General features: G+C 42.8%; 1 protein-coding gene across 1 annotated transcript in view; it reads left to right on the top strand.

Annotated features, from left to right (window-relative positions):
• The first annotated feature begins 4,381 nt into the window (after positions 1-4,381).
• The window catches only part of PLA2G4D (phospholipase A2 group IVD), a 50,940-nt gene continuing 38,121 nt past the window's right edge, over positions 4,382-17,200 (top strand). Inside the window, exons 1-5 of the mRNA XM_054969937.1 lie at positions 4,382-4,458; positions 8,935-9,007; positions 10,083-10,219; positions 10,431-10,562; positions 11,217-11,257. Coding sequence (XP_054825912.1) covers positions 4,426-4,458; positions 8,935-9,007; positions 10,083-10,219; positions 10,431-10,562; positions 11,217-11,257 — 416 coding nt within the window. The 5' untranslated portion in view covers positions 4,382-4,425. The remainder of the gene's footprint in view (positions 4,459-8,934; positions 9,008-10,082; positions 10,220-10,430; positions 10,563-11,216; positions 11,258-17,200) is intronic.

Genomic DNA, 17,200 nt, shown 5'->3' with positions numbered 1-17,200 from the left:
AGATAAAGTATATATCTGTACAAAAAAACTCAAAGTGGAACAAACCAGCAAAAAATTAGCTTTAAAATATTTAGGTCCTTTTTCTGTCAAGAGAATAATAAATCACGTGACTGTAGAAGTTATCCTTCCAAAAAATCTACGCCACATCCACCCTACGTTCCACATCAGCCTATTAAAAAAGGCTCCTACACCAGATAAGTGGCACCCATCAACAGCAACCCCTATTTCCACCATGATTGATGACCAAGTGCACTACGAAATTGAAGAAATTCTGGACTCTAAACTCAGATGTCATAAGCTCTACTATTTAGTGTGTTGGAAAGACTTTGAGGAGGGGTACAGAGAATGGGTGGAGTCAATTCATGTTAAAGCCCCCTGTCTGATCAAACGCTCCCATCAACAATATCCCGACAAGCTGGGGGGAGAGGGGTCTTAAGGGGGGCAGAATGTCAGGGTCTGTTTGTATGTTGCCTGACAGGAAGCAACCTGACTAACGCCATGTTTAATTCTTTAGCTGTTTAGTCTTCTTTTCCCTCTAGGCACCACCTGCAAGGAGCCGAGTCCATGGGATAAGACACTGTCTTATCTTTTCTGGAAGCTGAGTCGACCTTGACTAGTGTTCCCTCTGAGAACTCTCTTGCTATGGGAACTTTGGGGGGAGGCTGGGCTCTGGGAGTGTGAAATGTAACAACTTCTATTCTGTATCTCATTCCTAACAATGCCTTGTTCAGCTAGGATCTCAAATCCTAGAGTATGGATGTCTGGGCCTGAATGCTGTCTTTCAGAATAAAACCTTTTGAAACCAAAAGACCTTGTCTTCTTGCAGAAGGGAGTTAGACAGACTATCGTGTCTGGAAAGCCATAGCCTGACAATCTGACTATCCTAATTAATCCACATTAATTTTTCTAAAATGATTTTAGAAAAAAACTAATTTAAAGATTTGAATATAAAAAAAATTAACACTTCCCTTGTCTAAGCATTAATTTGTTGAACTAGATAAATTAGACAATCTAAACTATATATTCCTATTAGCATCAAGCTGGACTTCAGATGGTATATAAAGGTAAAGGTACTCCCCTGTGCAAGCACCGAGTCATTACCGAGTACCATGGGGGGATGTCGCATCATGACGTTTTCTTGGCAGACTTTTTACGGGGCGGTAACCTGATTAGAATTAGTACATGACAATGAGTTCTTGTACCAAAAAGCAGGTATTCTGATACAAACAACTGTGACTGTAGACACACGACTCTGTGATAGCAGAGGAATGTTGCTTATAATGTACTCATGAAATCATATTACAAAGCGTCATAAACTTTAAAAAGACTGACTAAATAGTTTTGTTTTGTTGATACTCATCAGAGAAACATTCAGACAAATGATTATCCCAAGCTTTACTATGGTTAAAATTTCTTTATGAAAAAGCAAAATACTTTAAAATCATCTTTATTACAGCATTTATTCAGTGTGTTTAACAATTTTCACCTGACAAGTGGTCTTTAGCACATTTTTTCTTTTTGACAAGGCACTTGTTTGGCGTTGCTGGAGGTTCTATGATGGAGAAACAGTCTGGGATGTTAAGGTCAAACTGTGACACCACCTTCAAGAGGAATTTTGTTTGTCCTACACCTAGGCATTCATGGGCTGAGATCTCACCATATTTTGATAGCTAACAAACTATACTGACAGTGCCAAGTCATAGGAGCAACTATAAGTGTAGGAACAGCTTTGGGTGGCCCTGCATTACCATTTGCCTTTGCCATTCTGTAGATAAACATTGTAAAGATAGTTAATGGTACTTGTTTTGGCAGATGGAGTCAGCAGCATGATGTCACATGCTGGAAGTTTATGTACAAGAGTGCAAACTCTAGTGCGTGATATGGCAGCCAACTTCTAGGGATGCATACAGATTTATTATACAGTTCCTACTTGTATCTGAAGAAGGGACCTTTAACGCCCAAAAGCTTATACCCTGAACATTTTGTTAGTCTTTAAGGCATCACCGGATTAAAATCTTGCTGTTCTACAGCAGACCAACATGGCTACACACCTGAAACTTATCTTGATTTTGCATGGATGTGCATTTGGTTTAGGATAGTCCCACTACAGTCAATGGAGTGTAAGTGGCTTTAAGTGGATCCAACTCGCATGTTATTTCACTTAATATACCTGCTGCTAGCAAGATGCCTTCCTAATGATGGAAATGAATGTGGAAATGTTTTCTAAAGCATTTGGTCATCTCTGTATGCCTTGTAGTCTGTTCCACATATCTGTCACTTCTCTGCTGTTCTCATCTATTTGAGCATCTTATATGTTTTTTAGTACCTGCTATAGATCTTTCAGTTTGTTGCTGCTTGCTGTCATTTGTTCCGTCTTTTCATGTAACACAACAGACTGTTATCTGTGATGCCTTTGCAAAGTTTTTTGCTGATAAAATAGCACCAATGCGCTCTGATACACCTTATAGAATGGTCTGTCTGATAAAGTTAGGAGGCTTTTACTCTCCTGGCGTTCCACAAATCATGCAGAACTGAATTATTCAGGAGGACTTTTTGGTAAAGGGTTAGGGACCGTAGACTCTATTATTCTGTACTGTTCATTCCTGTAAGTATGTTCCTACTAGGTAATTTCTGCATTTTTAATATGTTATGTCCAATCTGCTTATGCTTTGTTTCAGCATTGCTTCAGCTATGTATCAGATTTCTACTTGTTTTCAAATTTCTACAAATTTGCATTTACATATCCTATTGCATTGTTTATTGAATATAACAGCTGTTGATTGTATTGACTTGCACTGTGTAGTCCACCTTGAGTCTCTGAGAAATAAATAATGTAAACAGATAGACAAATAAACAAGTATGCATGGTGGGTGTGTCATTTTCCATTGTGCAAGCTCATTGGCATGGGGATCATTGATTTGTGCAATAAATATCTTGTATGCTTTGTGAACATAATTCCCCCTTTAAACATGAACAATGCAAACCAAAATGATTCCTTGGCTGCTGCAGAATATGCAACAAAAGGAGATAGCTAGGCCAGACTAATTGGCCACCAGCCAGCCTTTGAATTTGCTGCACAGAATGAACAGTATCTGCTTGTCAGAGCGAGGAATTTGTAGCATTCAAACAGTTGTGGAATAGGGAAAGTGATTACTGCCAGTTTTCACAAGTGTACAGAAGGTGGCCTTGCATACATTTTCCCCACTGAATTTCCTACAGGGAAGGGAGATCTTCAATTTTCCAGAAACAGCCTATTATATTCATTTGCTACACAGCTTTCCAACAGTGTCTCTCACTTAAGCAGGAAAGCTGTTAAGGAAGAGATTGGAGAACCTAGATTGGTACGCAGGACATAGACTAATAACTATGGATATTGCAATGTCCATGGAATATACTGGTCCACAGGGCCGGTGCTACCATTGAGATGGTGAGGCACGTGCCGCAGGCACCGTGGGGTCAGAGGGGGCGCTGGAGGGGGTGCCGGGGGCAGAGATGCGCGCCACGGAGCTGGTATGCCTGGCCTGCAGCTGCTGCAGCCAGCCCCACGCTGCTGCCACCGCCGCTGCCACACGCCCCTGGCTGGGCTAAGCAGCCGCGGGCCAGGCATGACAGGCAGCCGGGGCGGCGTGTGGAGCGCGGTCAGCCTCTGCATGCTGCCCCAGCCACCCGCTGGCCAATGGGCCTGGCTTTGCTGCGTGATGACATCATCACGTGGTGATATCATCACGCAGTCCAGGGGTGCACGCACACTGCGTGTGCATGCACAGGAGGGTGGCCGTGGGCACAAGAAACCCTGGTGCCAGTGGTGCTGGTCGATACTGCCCTCTAGCAGTATGGAGGGCTCTCCCACAGTGTGTTTTCCCCTCTCTTCTCAAAAGCTCCTCCCAGCTCTCCTCACATGCTGGCTCAAAGTGGGCCTCCTGGAAGTAATATAGTTTTCAATTCCACCTGTATAGGTAATGGGGTCTGGCTATTGCAAATAGCAATTTATCATATGAATTTTATTTTAAAAACCAGGTTGGTCATGTTAATCATTTGGAAAAGCACAGAGGTCACACATGAATCAGGACCCACAGAACTGTGGAATTTTGTTTGCTAGTGGCATACATAGTTTAGTTGGCCACACCATATAATACAGTGCAAATCTGTCAAAAATAATAATCTAAGTACAGCTATTTATACATGCACAACAACATAGCCAGTCTTTTCCATATTGCTACGTTGCTACATACATAAAAAACATTTTTTTAAAAAAATCATCTGGAGGGTGGAGTTAAGTTTCTGTATATACTACAGCTGTTTCCAAATTCTGTTGCTTTAAAAGAAGCCAGAATGAGGACAAAGTCTCCTAAAGCCAAGCACCGGTTTCCTCAAGCCCAACCTGCAGTTTTTGCCCATCTGACCACATGAAGTTAAGATTGTAAGATGTCTGAGGAACTGACTTCCGTTTGCCAGAAGGTAGATCTTAAAGTGTAAATAAATAACAATGAATTGTTTATGATGTGAAAGTATAGTTAACCTCAGTCAGGAACCATAAAAGTACTAATATCATGTATGTTTGTGTATGAGTACTTAACAGCAGTTCTAGGAATGTCAAGCAGGCATTGCAGAGGCAAAAGTGGCGGGATTGTACTATAGTATAAGTATGTGGAGAAACTACAGTATTTATTCAAATGCAAGACTAGGTTTTTCCAGGTATGCCATCAAAAGAAGAGGGGAGTTGTAATAAATTTACATGCAAGTTACAGTTACATTCAATAATAATATTTTTTGTGTATAACTTTTTTGGAGGGGGGTTGTCTTACATTTCAGGTCATCTTCCTTTTGACTAAATATGGGAGAGGGAAGCAGGCAAGCAATCTTCGGCGCTAGTGTTGTTAGACTGTCATTTCTGCATTTGTGTAGATTGTTTCTTTACGTCAAAAAAAATCTAGATTTTTGTCTCTGGGGTTGGGAGAGAGTTGCTGGGCAGGAGAGGCGAGGCCTACCGAGAGGAAAGTGCCTGGCTCCTCTCCCTTGAACAATTGCAGTCACTACTAGTGAAGGTGTACCTGGTGGTTTCATGCTGCAGTCATCACTACTCAGTTGCTGATGAATATGCAGTGTCTACTTCCACAGGTAGTAAATATTTTTTTTCCAAGGACAAGGACCTTCTCTGGGTTGCAGCCCGGTAACCCCATCTGGCATCTAGGGTAGCCAATTCTGGGTTGGGAAATTCCTGGTGATTTGGAGGTTGAGCCTTGGAATGGTGGGGTTTGGGGATGGGACGGACGTCCGTGGAATATACTGCCACAGAGTCTACCTTCTAAAGCAGCCATTTTCTCCAGGGGAACTGACCATTGTCATCTGGAGAGCAGCTGTAATGCTGGGCGATCTCCTGGCCCCACCTGGAAGTTGGCAGCCCTACTGGCATCTGAAAACTGGATGTGAAGGGTTAGAGTTTTTGTAATGGAAAATAACCGTGCTATGGTTTTAGAAACTGTAGCTTTAAACCAATGAGCAAATATTGCAGGCACAGAGACAATATGTGTATGCGTCTTGGTATTCAGCTACACAGTTGAAGGTGCTGCTTGCTCTTCTTCTAACAAAGGGCTGAAGAAAAGTATCAGAGCAATTCAGACAGTTAGATGTGGTCTGATATAATTTGGGCATGCTGTGTAGTGGTTAGAGTGAACACCTGCAAAGACCCAGATTCAAATCTACACTGGGTTGTGAAACTTACTAAATGATCTGGGGTCAGTTGTTCTCTCTTAGCCTGTCCTGCCTCAAAGGGTGTTGTGCCGATAAAATGGAAGAGGGAGACAACCTTGAGCTCCGTGGAGGAAGGGTGAGATAAAATAAAAATATACTAAATAAAGAAGGAAAGACTTGCATCTCTACAAGTGCCATCTTGATGTTCTGCTGTGGATTAGTCTTTGCCTTGATGGTAATAATAATGCTTTATGATGTCTTGAAGGAAGAATTATTTAATGTATACAGATTGCTTATGATGTACATAAAACAACAGCAGAAGGAAATTTTGCACATCGTATTTTAACACCTTAGATCCCTGTTTGAAACTTATTTATTAAACAGGGGTTGTATTTTGAATTTAATGAGGGCTGAAGAGCCAATGATGTTGGGTCTATTAACTGTCTTGCTCCTATACAAGTCCACTCACAAACAAAGGACTCTATCACACTTTCTTACAGCATGAACAATAACAAAAACTGTGTCTTGGTTTGACTGTGGGAATTGATGCTGTATAAGAACTCTATCAGAGCTGTCTGGGGTCTGAGGCTCAGCCCCCTTGCCGGGAGGAGGGGATGGGAGGCAGCCAGGAGAGAGGTTCCCAGCCACCCCAACAGACACCCAGGGCCAGAGCCCACTGGCACCAGAAGGAGGGAAAGAAGCACCCAAACCTCAGAAGTTTAGACGGGGCAGGTAGAAGCTGGCTAGCCCCACCCTCCGGTGGGAGGCTAAGAGCCCAAGCAGGGAGAGTGGGGGCAACCAGGAGGGGATCAGACCAGAGGGAGGAAGCAGGGACAGCCAGCTAGCAGCAAGACAGCCAGCAACCTTACCTGCAGTAGAGGAAGGGCAGCACAGGGCCATGCCCCAGCCTGCAGGCAGGCTAGAAGGAATCAGCCAGAACCAGGTAGGGCTGAAAGCAAAGCAGCCACAGGTGGGGCTGCCTGAGGCCCTTAGTAGAGAGAGCTTGGCAGCCAGCCAAGGAGGCACAGGTGTGACGGCTCAGGGCAGCCAACAGAGCAAACCCAGGTGCGACTGCCTGATCCAGCCGGGGCTGTGGATAGAGTGCAGGAAGCGGGTGTGGCTGACAGGTGGATCAGGGAATGGGTGAAGGGATAAAAGGGAAGTCCACCCACAGAGGTGGTGGGATGTTGTATAGGAGGGCGAGGGCGGCAGCTGGATGGGGACAGCTGTCATGGAAGGTAGCTGGGACAAGGTCAGGTTGAAGGGACCTGTGAGTGGACTGAGAGGGTGTGAGGGTGAGGTATACCCCCTTCCTTCCACAGAGTGGGATCCTGTATATTCTCTGAAGGTCCTTTAAGGCTGAAGTCAGGCAGGCCAGCATCTCACAGGGTAGTGCCCTTGGCAGAACCTGGCAAGAGCCTTTGCTGATGTTCACAGTGGGGGTCTTATAGGGTTATTAGACCATCCTCCATAGGAGAGATTCTCTGATACCAGCCTTCACCCCGCCACCTGTCACCTGGCTGGTGGTGAGGAAAGGTGCGGGAACAGGCCTAGAAACCCTGCAGTGTGCTCCCACACAATCTGGAGCACTCCTGCAATGTGGAAGTGATGGGTCATGTGATGGGCTGATTTGATAAAAACTGACCCTCAATCTAAGTACCCCAGCACTTCCCCCCTACAACCCTTCTGGCATCCCTAGGGTCTTAGCACACAAAAATTGTCTTGAGCTCAGGTCTAGTTGTGGTTGTGGTGATAGCAGTGGTGGATTCAGTCCTTTTTGAGAAAACTGACCTGATCTGGGGCATCTAATGCCCTTTTAAAATGTATGTTCATCAGCTTTTTGGTGCCTGATTTGGGGCATCTAATGCCCGTTTAAACTGTATGTTCATCAGCTTTTTGGTGCCTGATTTGGGGCATCTAATGCCCGTTTAAACTGTATGTTCATCAGCTTTTTGGTTACATGAGAGTTGCTCCACCAAGGCTCACTTTTCGCATTTGTGTTATTACTTTTTTGTTACTTAATTTGGGGAAAAAAAATTGACTGACAGGATTCATTTTCTCTTGAATATTGGGTTTTGATTGTTTGTTTCTGAGGGTGATTTCAGTAGGTCACAAGCCAAGCCAATGGAAAGGATTTCATAGCTCTTTTGTCTATGTAATGTTGTGCACTCCTGGTCTACTTAAGTTGCACTTTTGCTTTCGCAAGGACTCTAAGATGGAGTCTATGATGTGATACCACCCTCATGTCTTTTTTGACATGGGGGGGGGGTGCATTTCTTGCTAACAAACTCTAATGAATGGAATTGGGAGGCAGGACAAGGGTGCAAAAGTACTAGTGTGGAATGGTTCAAAATGTGATCATGTGTGTAAAGTGCTGTCAAGTTGCAGTCAACATGGTTTTCCATTGCCTGCCCCCATGTAGCAACCCTGGTGTTCTTTGGTGGGCTCCCATCCAAATACTAACCAAGGCTGATCTTGCTTAGCTTCTGAGTTTTAATGGGATTAGGCTAACCTAGGCTACCCAGGTCAGGCCCCCCAAGTATAGAAACTTTTATTTAACTTCTCTTATCCTAATCTGCAGGATTTATCTGTCTTTTTGCCCACATTTAGAATAATTTAGCTAGGAATTTAAAACTGACTTGAAGTACACTGAATGGTGCTCTTTCTGATGAAGGATTTTCCTCTTTCTGCTCAGGTCTTAGTTTTTCCTTTTTCTACTCAGGTCTTAGTTTTTTAAAACTTGTTTAAAAAATAAAATATTGAGGGTTACACCCAAGCAATAATTCTTTACATATAATTTTAGCTTCCGTGAAATATGTTGATACTACTATTTTATAATAGATATAATATGTTGAAAGGGTTCAAAAGAACGAGTTCCTATTAATTGATCAAAAAAGGAAATTTGCTTAGTGCTTTACGCTGTGTGCTTACCACAGAAACACCCACTTCTGGAAGTAGAATTTGCTTTGTTCTACTGTTACACCAAGAATGATAACATCTTTGTCCTTCCTCTCTGTTTATGGGCATCATACTGCAATGACATGATGTAATTTATTTGTAACATTAATCATGAAGGACCTTGCTTTAGAGGTTGGGGACAGTTGGACTGGCCCTCAAAAGTGCCCCAGGTTTATCATTCCATGACACTGAGGTGACCTGATCTGTTCCCTTCTGCAGGATAATGTCGTCTTTATAGTGTGTAACTCCCTCTACTTCATGCCAGGTCTTGCCTTTACTTTACAGGTTCAGGCCTTTCCCACTTGGCTGCTATCCGTGAAAATCTTGCAAGCTAGAAATATAAGGAAAACAGACAGACGTGAGTACTTTATTACCTACAGATTTTTTTTTCTCCCAGTAGACCCATTCACTAAAATTGAGACTAGTGATACCTGAAAATGAAAGGATCAAAATACTTTAAAAATATGGTAAGAAATCCAAATTTTAAGAGCTTGATAAATGCTGATATGCTTTTGCAGATTCAGGGAGAGACCACAGTTCTGGCAATTATTTAACATGTATAAAAAAACCCTTGGGATTAAGGTGAAAAAAATCAAACACAATGCACAGTCATGTTTATTTTTCACATGACATTAAACAAACAAATAAAGCCAATTTCAGGAAGCTGCAACTTTAAGAACAGGAGTAATAAAGAGAGGCTTCTTTTCTGCCAGGAGCCTGTGAAAGGCAGATTATGAGTGTACCTGCTCATATAGCAATGATCCCCTTGCTTCTTAGCATGTGTCATGTTTCAACTTTTCAGCTTGTTTAGGAATTGGCTAGGATTTCAAGTTTTAAACTAGCCCTGAGTTACATGTGAAGTTTTTGTTATGCATGTGAGAAGCACATTACCACATGGAAATAAAGCACATCGCAATGGGGGAAGTAGGCAATCACCAAGAGAAAGCAGCTACCATGTCAAATGCAATGCTTACAGTTATTATAGGCAGGCTCAGAGGAGTTAGCTGTGTTAGTCTGTATGGCAAAGAGTCCAGTAGCACCTTTAAGACCAACCAACTTTACTGTAGTATAAGCTTTTGAGAACCACAGTTCTCTTCGTCAGATGCAGGTAGGCTAAACATGAAGAACATATATAGGTAGGCTATACATGAAGAAGGCCATGTTTCAGATAACACTGACACACAGTAAATACTTCCTTTACTGTGAGTGGAGGTCAGTCCATTGAGTGTGTGTGGGGGTACACACACATGCTAGGGAGGAAGCACAGGTGCATATCTTTGGGGTGGAAGGTAAACAGACCGCTAGTGGCATTGCCCCCAAATCTATCTAATCTCTTAATTTGAGCAGATGCCAAATTTAATGGAATAGGATAAAGGAAATGTTCCCTGAGAATGATACTTGGTTGAGATCTGCAGTTTTCCTCTCTGATCTAGGTAATGGAGCAGATTGCTATATAATGCTTTGGCTGCCAACAGCTTCAAAGGAGGAAACAAGGACTCGAACTGTCTTGAATTCTACTGCACCTGTATGGAATGAAACTTTCTACTTTATGATCCAGAGTCAAGTCAAGGTACAGAAACAGCATCTATTGTCTTTCCTTTTCTGAGATTATCTGCTGAAGAGTTCTTCAAGTGGATTGTTGTGGGCAAGACTCTGGGTTAAGACTCCAGTCAGGGAAATGAATTTTTAACTTTCAAGAATCACCTTCTTCTATCCAAATCAATGTCAGGTGTCTGTTAGGATGACTTATTTTTTTTAAAAAAAATATTCTTAATTTTCAGAATGTCTTGGAACTGAGGATTTATGATGAACACCTACTGTCCAGTGATGACCTCCTCTTTACTATTCTGTTTGATGTAGAGGAAGTCTGTCCTGGAGAGAGAATACTGGCAAACTTCATTCTGAATTCAGAGGTAGAGCATGAAGTGCCTTACTCACGACCAGTTCTGAGTTTTGGGGGGCACAGGACAGACAATAATTGAGGGCCCCTCATATTCCATGCCCCATTTTCAACACCTTTCTCACTCACTCATGTGCCCTTCCCTCACTATTCACCCATATGTCCTTTCTCTGCCCACACATTTGTGAGGCCTCTCACGATGTGAATGTCACCCTTCCCCAGTGGTGTTGGGCAGCATGTTTGACTGGTAGCCTGGGTGGTGGGAGGGCTCATAAATGAGCATGTGGGTGAGGGAGGTACATGGGTCAGCAGCAGGGCAGGCATGTGGGCAGGAGGGGACACCACAGTGGGCCCTGCTGGAAGTCCTGGACCTCAACAGCTGCCCCACCTCTGGGTATGCTGATGCCAACCCTGACCTTGCCCACATTTTTGCTTATTTCTTGCTTTATATTTCAGTGGAGGAGGAGGGCATCACTGCCTGCCTGCTAATACAGGCCATCACTGCTTGTATTAGCAAAATCTACTCACAATTATGTATGAAGAAGGAGTTTGTCTTTTTAAATGTATCATTTTAATAGTTATTTAAGGTGTCTTGTTAAAGTTTCTACTTGCCTTTTAAGTTTAATATGTTTCATTCTCCTGATGCCCATCCTCTTTTTTTCCTTAGAAAAAAGAAGAACTGGATGTGGAGTTTGTAGTGCAGGAACAGTAAGTAATAATAATTGGCAAGTATTATGAATTTCTTGTGAGAAACAGAAAAATTTACAGATGTTTGTTTGTAACATATAGATAGATTAGCAGAAGTCAGCAAAAGCCCTAAGAAAAAGCAACATACACGCGCTCTCTGCTGTCAGTTTGAGAACTGTGGAAGTTGAAAATTCTCTGGTTATTATGAGCCAATGTTCCTACTTTTCTTGTCTAGGCATGACTTTAATGTTCGTTAGTAAAGCAAGTTATTTATAGAAAGGTTTCTTCTTCTGTTCCTCTTTTAATTACCTTTCACCTATAGCTCTTGGCCATGTCAGGTTCTGACTGTGTTCAAACCAAAGAAACTCCATTTTGATCCTGTCTGTATATTAAGTGTTTTCTTTGCAGGTGGCAAGACTTCCACTGGAAGCTCACAGGGAGAAGAGGAATGTTATGTCTACAGATATCTGTCTTTCCAACGCCCTTGGGAAACTTTTGCTTTCTCACCCTTGGGCCGATTGTTTTGAGAACTAAGGGGGAGGATGGGGCCCACAGGGAACTGCTATTCTGTACCTTTGCTTTTGCCTGTCATTCGTAACAATTTCTAAGCTCAGCCCTGATCCTTGGATCTGGGAATGTGGACTTATTAGTTATTTTCAGTAAAAGCCTTTTGGAATCAATGAACTCTTTTCTCATTGCATGGGGTAGTCTGGATTGCAACTTTTATTCAAGCCTCAGTCTGACAGGCCACTGGCTCATCTTTTGGCTAGATTTCATTAAATAAAGCTCTTCTTTAAATTAGGCTTTTCAGGGAATGCCCCATCATAACATATGATGCACATTATTCTCTGATTCATAATGGCATACATAGGCAGTGTGATTATCTTGTGTTTCATAGTGTTTACTCCTAGGTAAGTATACCTATGATTGTAGCTGCAGTTGGTTTCATATCTCTGTGGGCCCTTGAGACCTAGTGGGTCAGTGGCCTCCATAGTCAAAGCCACCTGCACAAACCAAAAACAACAGTGTGGACTACTTTTCCTCCTTACTGTGGATTTTGAGTGAACTGAGAGAGAGGGAGAGAGATTCAGTGAAAAGGAAGAGAACTGACAGTGCAGTGTCTATCTCAGCTGGAGCTAGGGTTTGTTGGAAATAACAATGTCTGGTGTACAACAGCAGCAAGAAGGAAGAAGAGCCTACCATGCAGGGGGCAGCAAGGATCACTTAGTTAGGACAGTGAGAGTAGCACCTCTCTTGTTTCCTGGGGGTCATTTCCTTGTCTTGTCTCCTATTGGGCTAAACAGGGCAATATCCCGCTTCTTCTCTCTCCTGCCATACTTCTTCTCTCTCTCTGCAAGATGTAGTCAGATAGCAAGGACTCTCTCTCTCCTCTTTACTATCAAGTATGTAACTTCCTCAAATAAAACTTTTTGCCTCTCTAATCAGCACAGCGTAATTCCGCTGCGTTATTTGCACTCATCCATCAGGGTTGACAACACAAGGCTGGAAACCAGGGGGAGACCCATCAGTTGTATGGGGGTGTTCACCAGTGATATAATAATGCCACCAGCAATTTTTTGACATCAGTCCCTGCATGACAGGAAGTGATGTCAATGCGTCACCAGGGACACTGTAGCATTTGGGCAAAACTGAAATGCTAGATTGACCCTCGTGATGTGCTGATGCCACTTCTGGTCATGGGGGGAGTGACATCAGCATGTGGGATGCTGCCCATCACCCTCCCATTCCACCCTTATTTTTCTCCTGTCATTCAGCTAAATGGGACAAGAAGGTCCGGCTGATGGGAGGGGATCCCTAGTTGGAGCTGTTATCCCATCCCCACCCAAGGCAGACTGGCTTTTTAACTTTCCTGGGAGATCCTGTGGCAGTACTCTGTTTGAAGTGCGTAATTCTGTACTGTATTCCATATTTAGCATACCAATTCCCCCCAAATCATGAGAGTAATGGTTCTTGATTTTGCCACCTGTTAGCTCCTGAATGGCAGACATTATTTTGATTAGACCAAGTGCTTCACATGTTTTAAAGCCTAATAGAGGTGACTCATCAAGTACAGTAATACACAAACCATTTTCAACAATGCTCCTCAAACTTGATTATCACAGTTTTATATTTAGACTTCTCATTGGCAGTCAATGAAAAAGTATAAAACAAATCAACAGCTTGAGGCTCTGCAAGGTTCAAAAATAGGTTATCTCCTTCTTATCTGGCTTTCCCACAGCTCCACTGGTTTCCATGAACAACACAAACTGGTGTTTAAATTTTCTGCAGTGGTCTGCAGCATGATTTGAGAGATCTAGCCAGGGTTGTCAGGTCCCCTCAACCTAAAATGGAGGGAGGGGATGCATGGGCTGGGGGAGAATAAAGTACTTACCTATGCTTGTATGCTTGTTCCCCTGCTGATGACATAGGGTTGCTCTCCTGGCGGGAGGAGGGGAGCTAGCCTGCCTCCCTGCATTTCCCCTCTCTTTTCCCCCACTGATCTGGTAAGCAGCAGTGGGTGGTGGGGAGCAGTGGCTGGGGGCAGGGAACCATCGATCCAGCATATTTGGGATTCTAAGCTGTTGTATCCTGCTTTGTAAATATGCACCCTACTCCTGGTACCATGTAGTGTTCTCTGACTGGCACATTTTGTAGGCATCTTTATTCTATAATGAACAATATTTTATTAACATTGTTAACCAGAGGACTCCATTTGAAGACAGGCTTTCTGCTTGAATCTCTTCTGCCTGATAACTATAAATTCTCTTAGGCTCTTTTTGATTGTTCCTTCCCACCCGTCTCTTAAATGAACCTTTTCTTCACAGTTCCTAGTGGACTGCAGGGCCCTGGAGGGCCTTTAGTAACCAGGAACAAAGTATGCCAGATAGTTTTTCTGGTGCTAGTGGTGCCACACGGGCTGCTTGTTTCAGACCTGGGCCATAGTGGCAGTGTGGTGGCAGCACTGCACTGCAGGGGCTGCTTGGATCAGTTTGCTCTAGGGTTGTTTTTTTTTTTTAATTTTTATTGGATTAGAAATCATTGAATTGTACATTACAGTCAATTTCCTTTAATTTCCCCAGTTCTAACCCCCTCCCTTTCCCCCCCTTTTGTTGACTTCCAACAGTTTTCCAACCCCTTGTCCCTTATCCCTTACTCATTTCAAATTTATTATATCTGTCAAACATTAACTTTCACTTTCTTCTAAGCTTATCTAGGGTTGTTTTAACAGCGTAGATTTCCCGTGGCCTGTCAGATAATGGCTGTCCCTTTTCTTCACCTAGTTTATGTTATGGTGTGTTTTATGGTGACAGGGACTGCTGCTTCTCTTTCCAAGACATCTAAGGAAGTTAGCTTTTTATGCGTGTTAGACCATACACACAAGCGAGACAAAATGGTGGCATCCAGTATATGGCTCCAGTCAGTGGTATACTGCCAATATATGGGCCTTGGCAGATGCCTCCCTATGCAAATTCCTGATAATGGCTCTAGTTATAGAGGTTTAATGTAAATTCTACTTGAGGCAGTTTGATTAGGGTCACTTTACTCAAGCCAGTTTTGTTCTCTAGGGAAGAGGCCCTGTTCTACTGTCCTACTAGACTTTCATGTACGTGAACTTTAATATGATTTTATGTATGCTGTATATTTAAGATGTAGCAAAAATACCATGTTCGTTATAGAATCATACAATCATAGGGTTGGAAGGTACCTCTAGGGTCATCCAGTCCAACCCCCTTCACAATGCAGGAAATTCACAAATACTTCCCCCCGCACACCCAGTGACCCTTAATCTATGCCCAGAAGATGGCAAAACATAATTGGGATCCTTAGCCAAGCTGCTTTGGAAGAAATTGCTACCTGACCCCAAGGCCATCAATCCTCTGCTTATTGAAGGGAACAAGGAAAAGGAACAGGAAAATTCAAATTAAAAATTCATTTGTCTCTAAGTATGGATGTTCATAAATTCCATTTTTTAAAAAATGCAGTAATTCTGGTAAAAATGTTTGTAACATTTACAAAAATGCAAATGTTAACTGATTCTTAATATACTGCTGTGCAGCATTTAACACAGTGGCCAGTTAATATGATAATTAAGTTAGAAGTCTGGCAATTATGTTGATGTTCCCGTTTTCTGTTCCACCCTCTTTAAAAGTGCTATTATACAAATACTTTCTAATAGACCAGCTAGCAATGCTTTAATTCAGACATAATGCAAATTCGAATGCATCCAGCAGATGGCAGAGATACACCACAATTAACATTAGGCACTGTTTAGAGGCCCTAGTTAAATTGGTGAGAGCATATTCTTACATCTCCATTAAAATGAAAGTAACTTTTAAATAATTATCTTTGTCTGAATTCTGCCCACTCTTAATAGTTTTCAGTTTGAAAATGTTTAAATGTGGCATTCCTTCCTGTTGCTACTTGTGGTTCATGCCCCTCTGCCCACCCACCCCTGCCATATCTAGTTTACATTCACCATATTCCTATGGGCCAAACAAGGTAAGACAAGGGGGATTCATGTGTTTGGAGTTCTTTGTGTTTTTTTAAATGACCATCACACAGGGTCTCAATTAGTATTAGGGCCATGGGGAGCAGGTAAACCTTCTGCCTTGTCCAAATAATTTTCTCAACCCCAAATGACAGTGTGAGTCAGCTATATGCCCCAACAGACCAAACATATAGGTCTGTATCAGGACTAGAGATGGGCATGAACAGCAATATGAACAAAAAAAAGCCACGAACAGCCTAATCTGCTGTTCGCGAACAAGCTGTTCATGAGGCCCCATTCTAAATGAACAGGTGGTCGTTGCAAGCCTCGTTCGTTGCTCTTCATCAAGCCAGACAGTCTGGCACCTGCAATCAATTCCCTTGGCAACTTAGGCAGGGATTGTCTGAACTCTGTCTGAACTCCTGCTCTTGCCCTGGAAACCCCACTCGAAGCCCAATTTAGCTTGATAGGCAGGTCTTCCTTTCATGTGTGGATCTCCAAATTTGTTACAAGGGAACAAAGACCAGGGGAGAGGGGGGCTCCCAGCTCTGGCTTTGGAGAGGGAGAGACAGCTGCTGTTGGCATTTTGATAGAAAGAGTGCATTGGAGCTTGAATTTTCTTTGTGAGTGGTGGGATAGGGATTTACCCCTTCAAGTTGCAGAGCTGCTGCCAGGCTCTGGACCAAGCTATTATTTATTACTGGTACCCTTCCTGCTGCCTGCTCAGGTAAGGTTTCTGGGAGTGGTGCGGTAGGGATCTACCCCTTCAAGTTGCAGGGCTGCTGCCAGGCTCTGGAGCCAAGCTATTATTTATTATTGGTACCTTTCCTGGTGCCTGCTCATATTAGGTTTCTGGAAGTGGTGCAGTAGGGATCTTGACTTGGATGATGGCTGGAGGAGAGCCTGCTGGGCCCCACGAACAGCCAACCATGAACATGTTTGTGAACAGGGCCATGTTCGTGGTTGTTCGTGAGTCCCTGTTCGTGGATGGCAACGAACAATGAACATCATGTTAGTTTTCCCCCCTGTTTGTGCCCATCTCTAATCAGGACCTGTTTGTTTGGCCCGGGGCCACTTGCAATCATTCAAGCAGGAAAAAATATTTAATCAGTAATTTATGTTATATAGAATCTACCTTTTTTCACTGAGTCTCAAAATAGCTTACATAATGTAAATCAGTAAAATCAATAGGATGAGGAGAAATCTATTAAACAATGTAATAGGACTAGGGTTGCAGAAATCTGAAACCAGCCAGTACTAAACATGACAAATTAAACAAGAAACAGTGGTATGTTTTACATGTTTGCAAGATTCAAGTCCATTAGCACCTTAAATACCAACAAGACTTCCAGAGTATAAGCTTTTGAGAGTCAGATACCAAATACCAAGTCTGGCCCTTGAAAGCTTATACTCTGGAAAACTTGTTGGCCTTTAAGGTGCTACTGGACTTGAACCTTGCTCATCTACTGCAGATC

This window comes from Eublepharis macularius, chromosome 2, assembly GCF_028583425.1.
Source record: "Eublepharis macularius isolate TG4126 chromosome 2, MPM_Emac_v1.0, whole genome shotgun sequence".
In the NCBI taxonomy this organism is placed as follows: Eukaryota; Metazoa; Chordata; class Lepidosauria; order Squamata; family Eublepharidae; genus Eublepharis; species Eublepharis macularius.
Note: the sequence above shows the minus strand (reverse complement) of the source record. Positions and strands in the feature narration are given on the sequence as shown.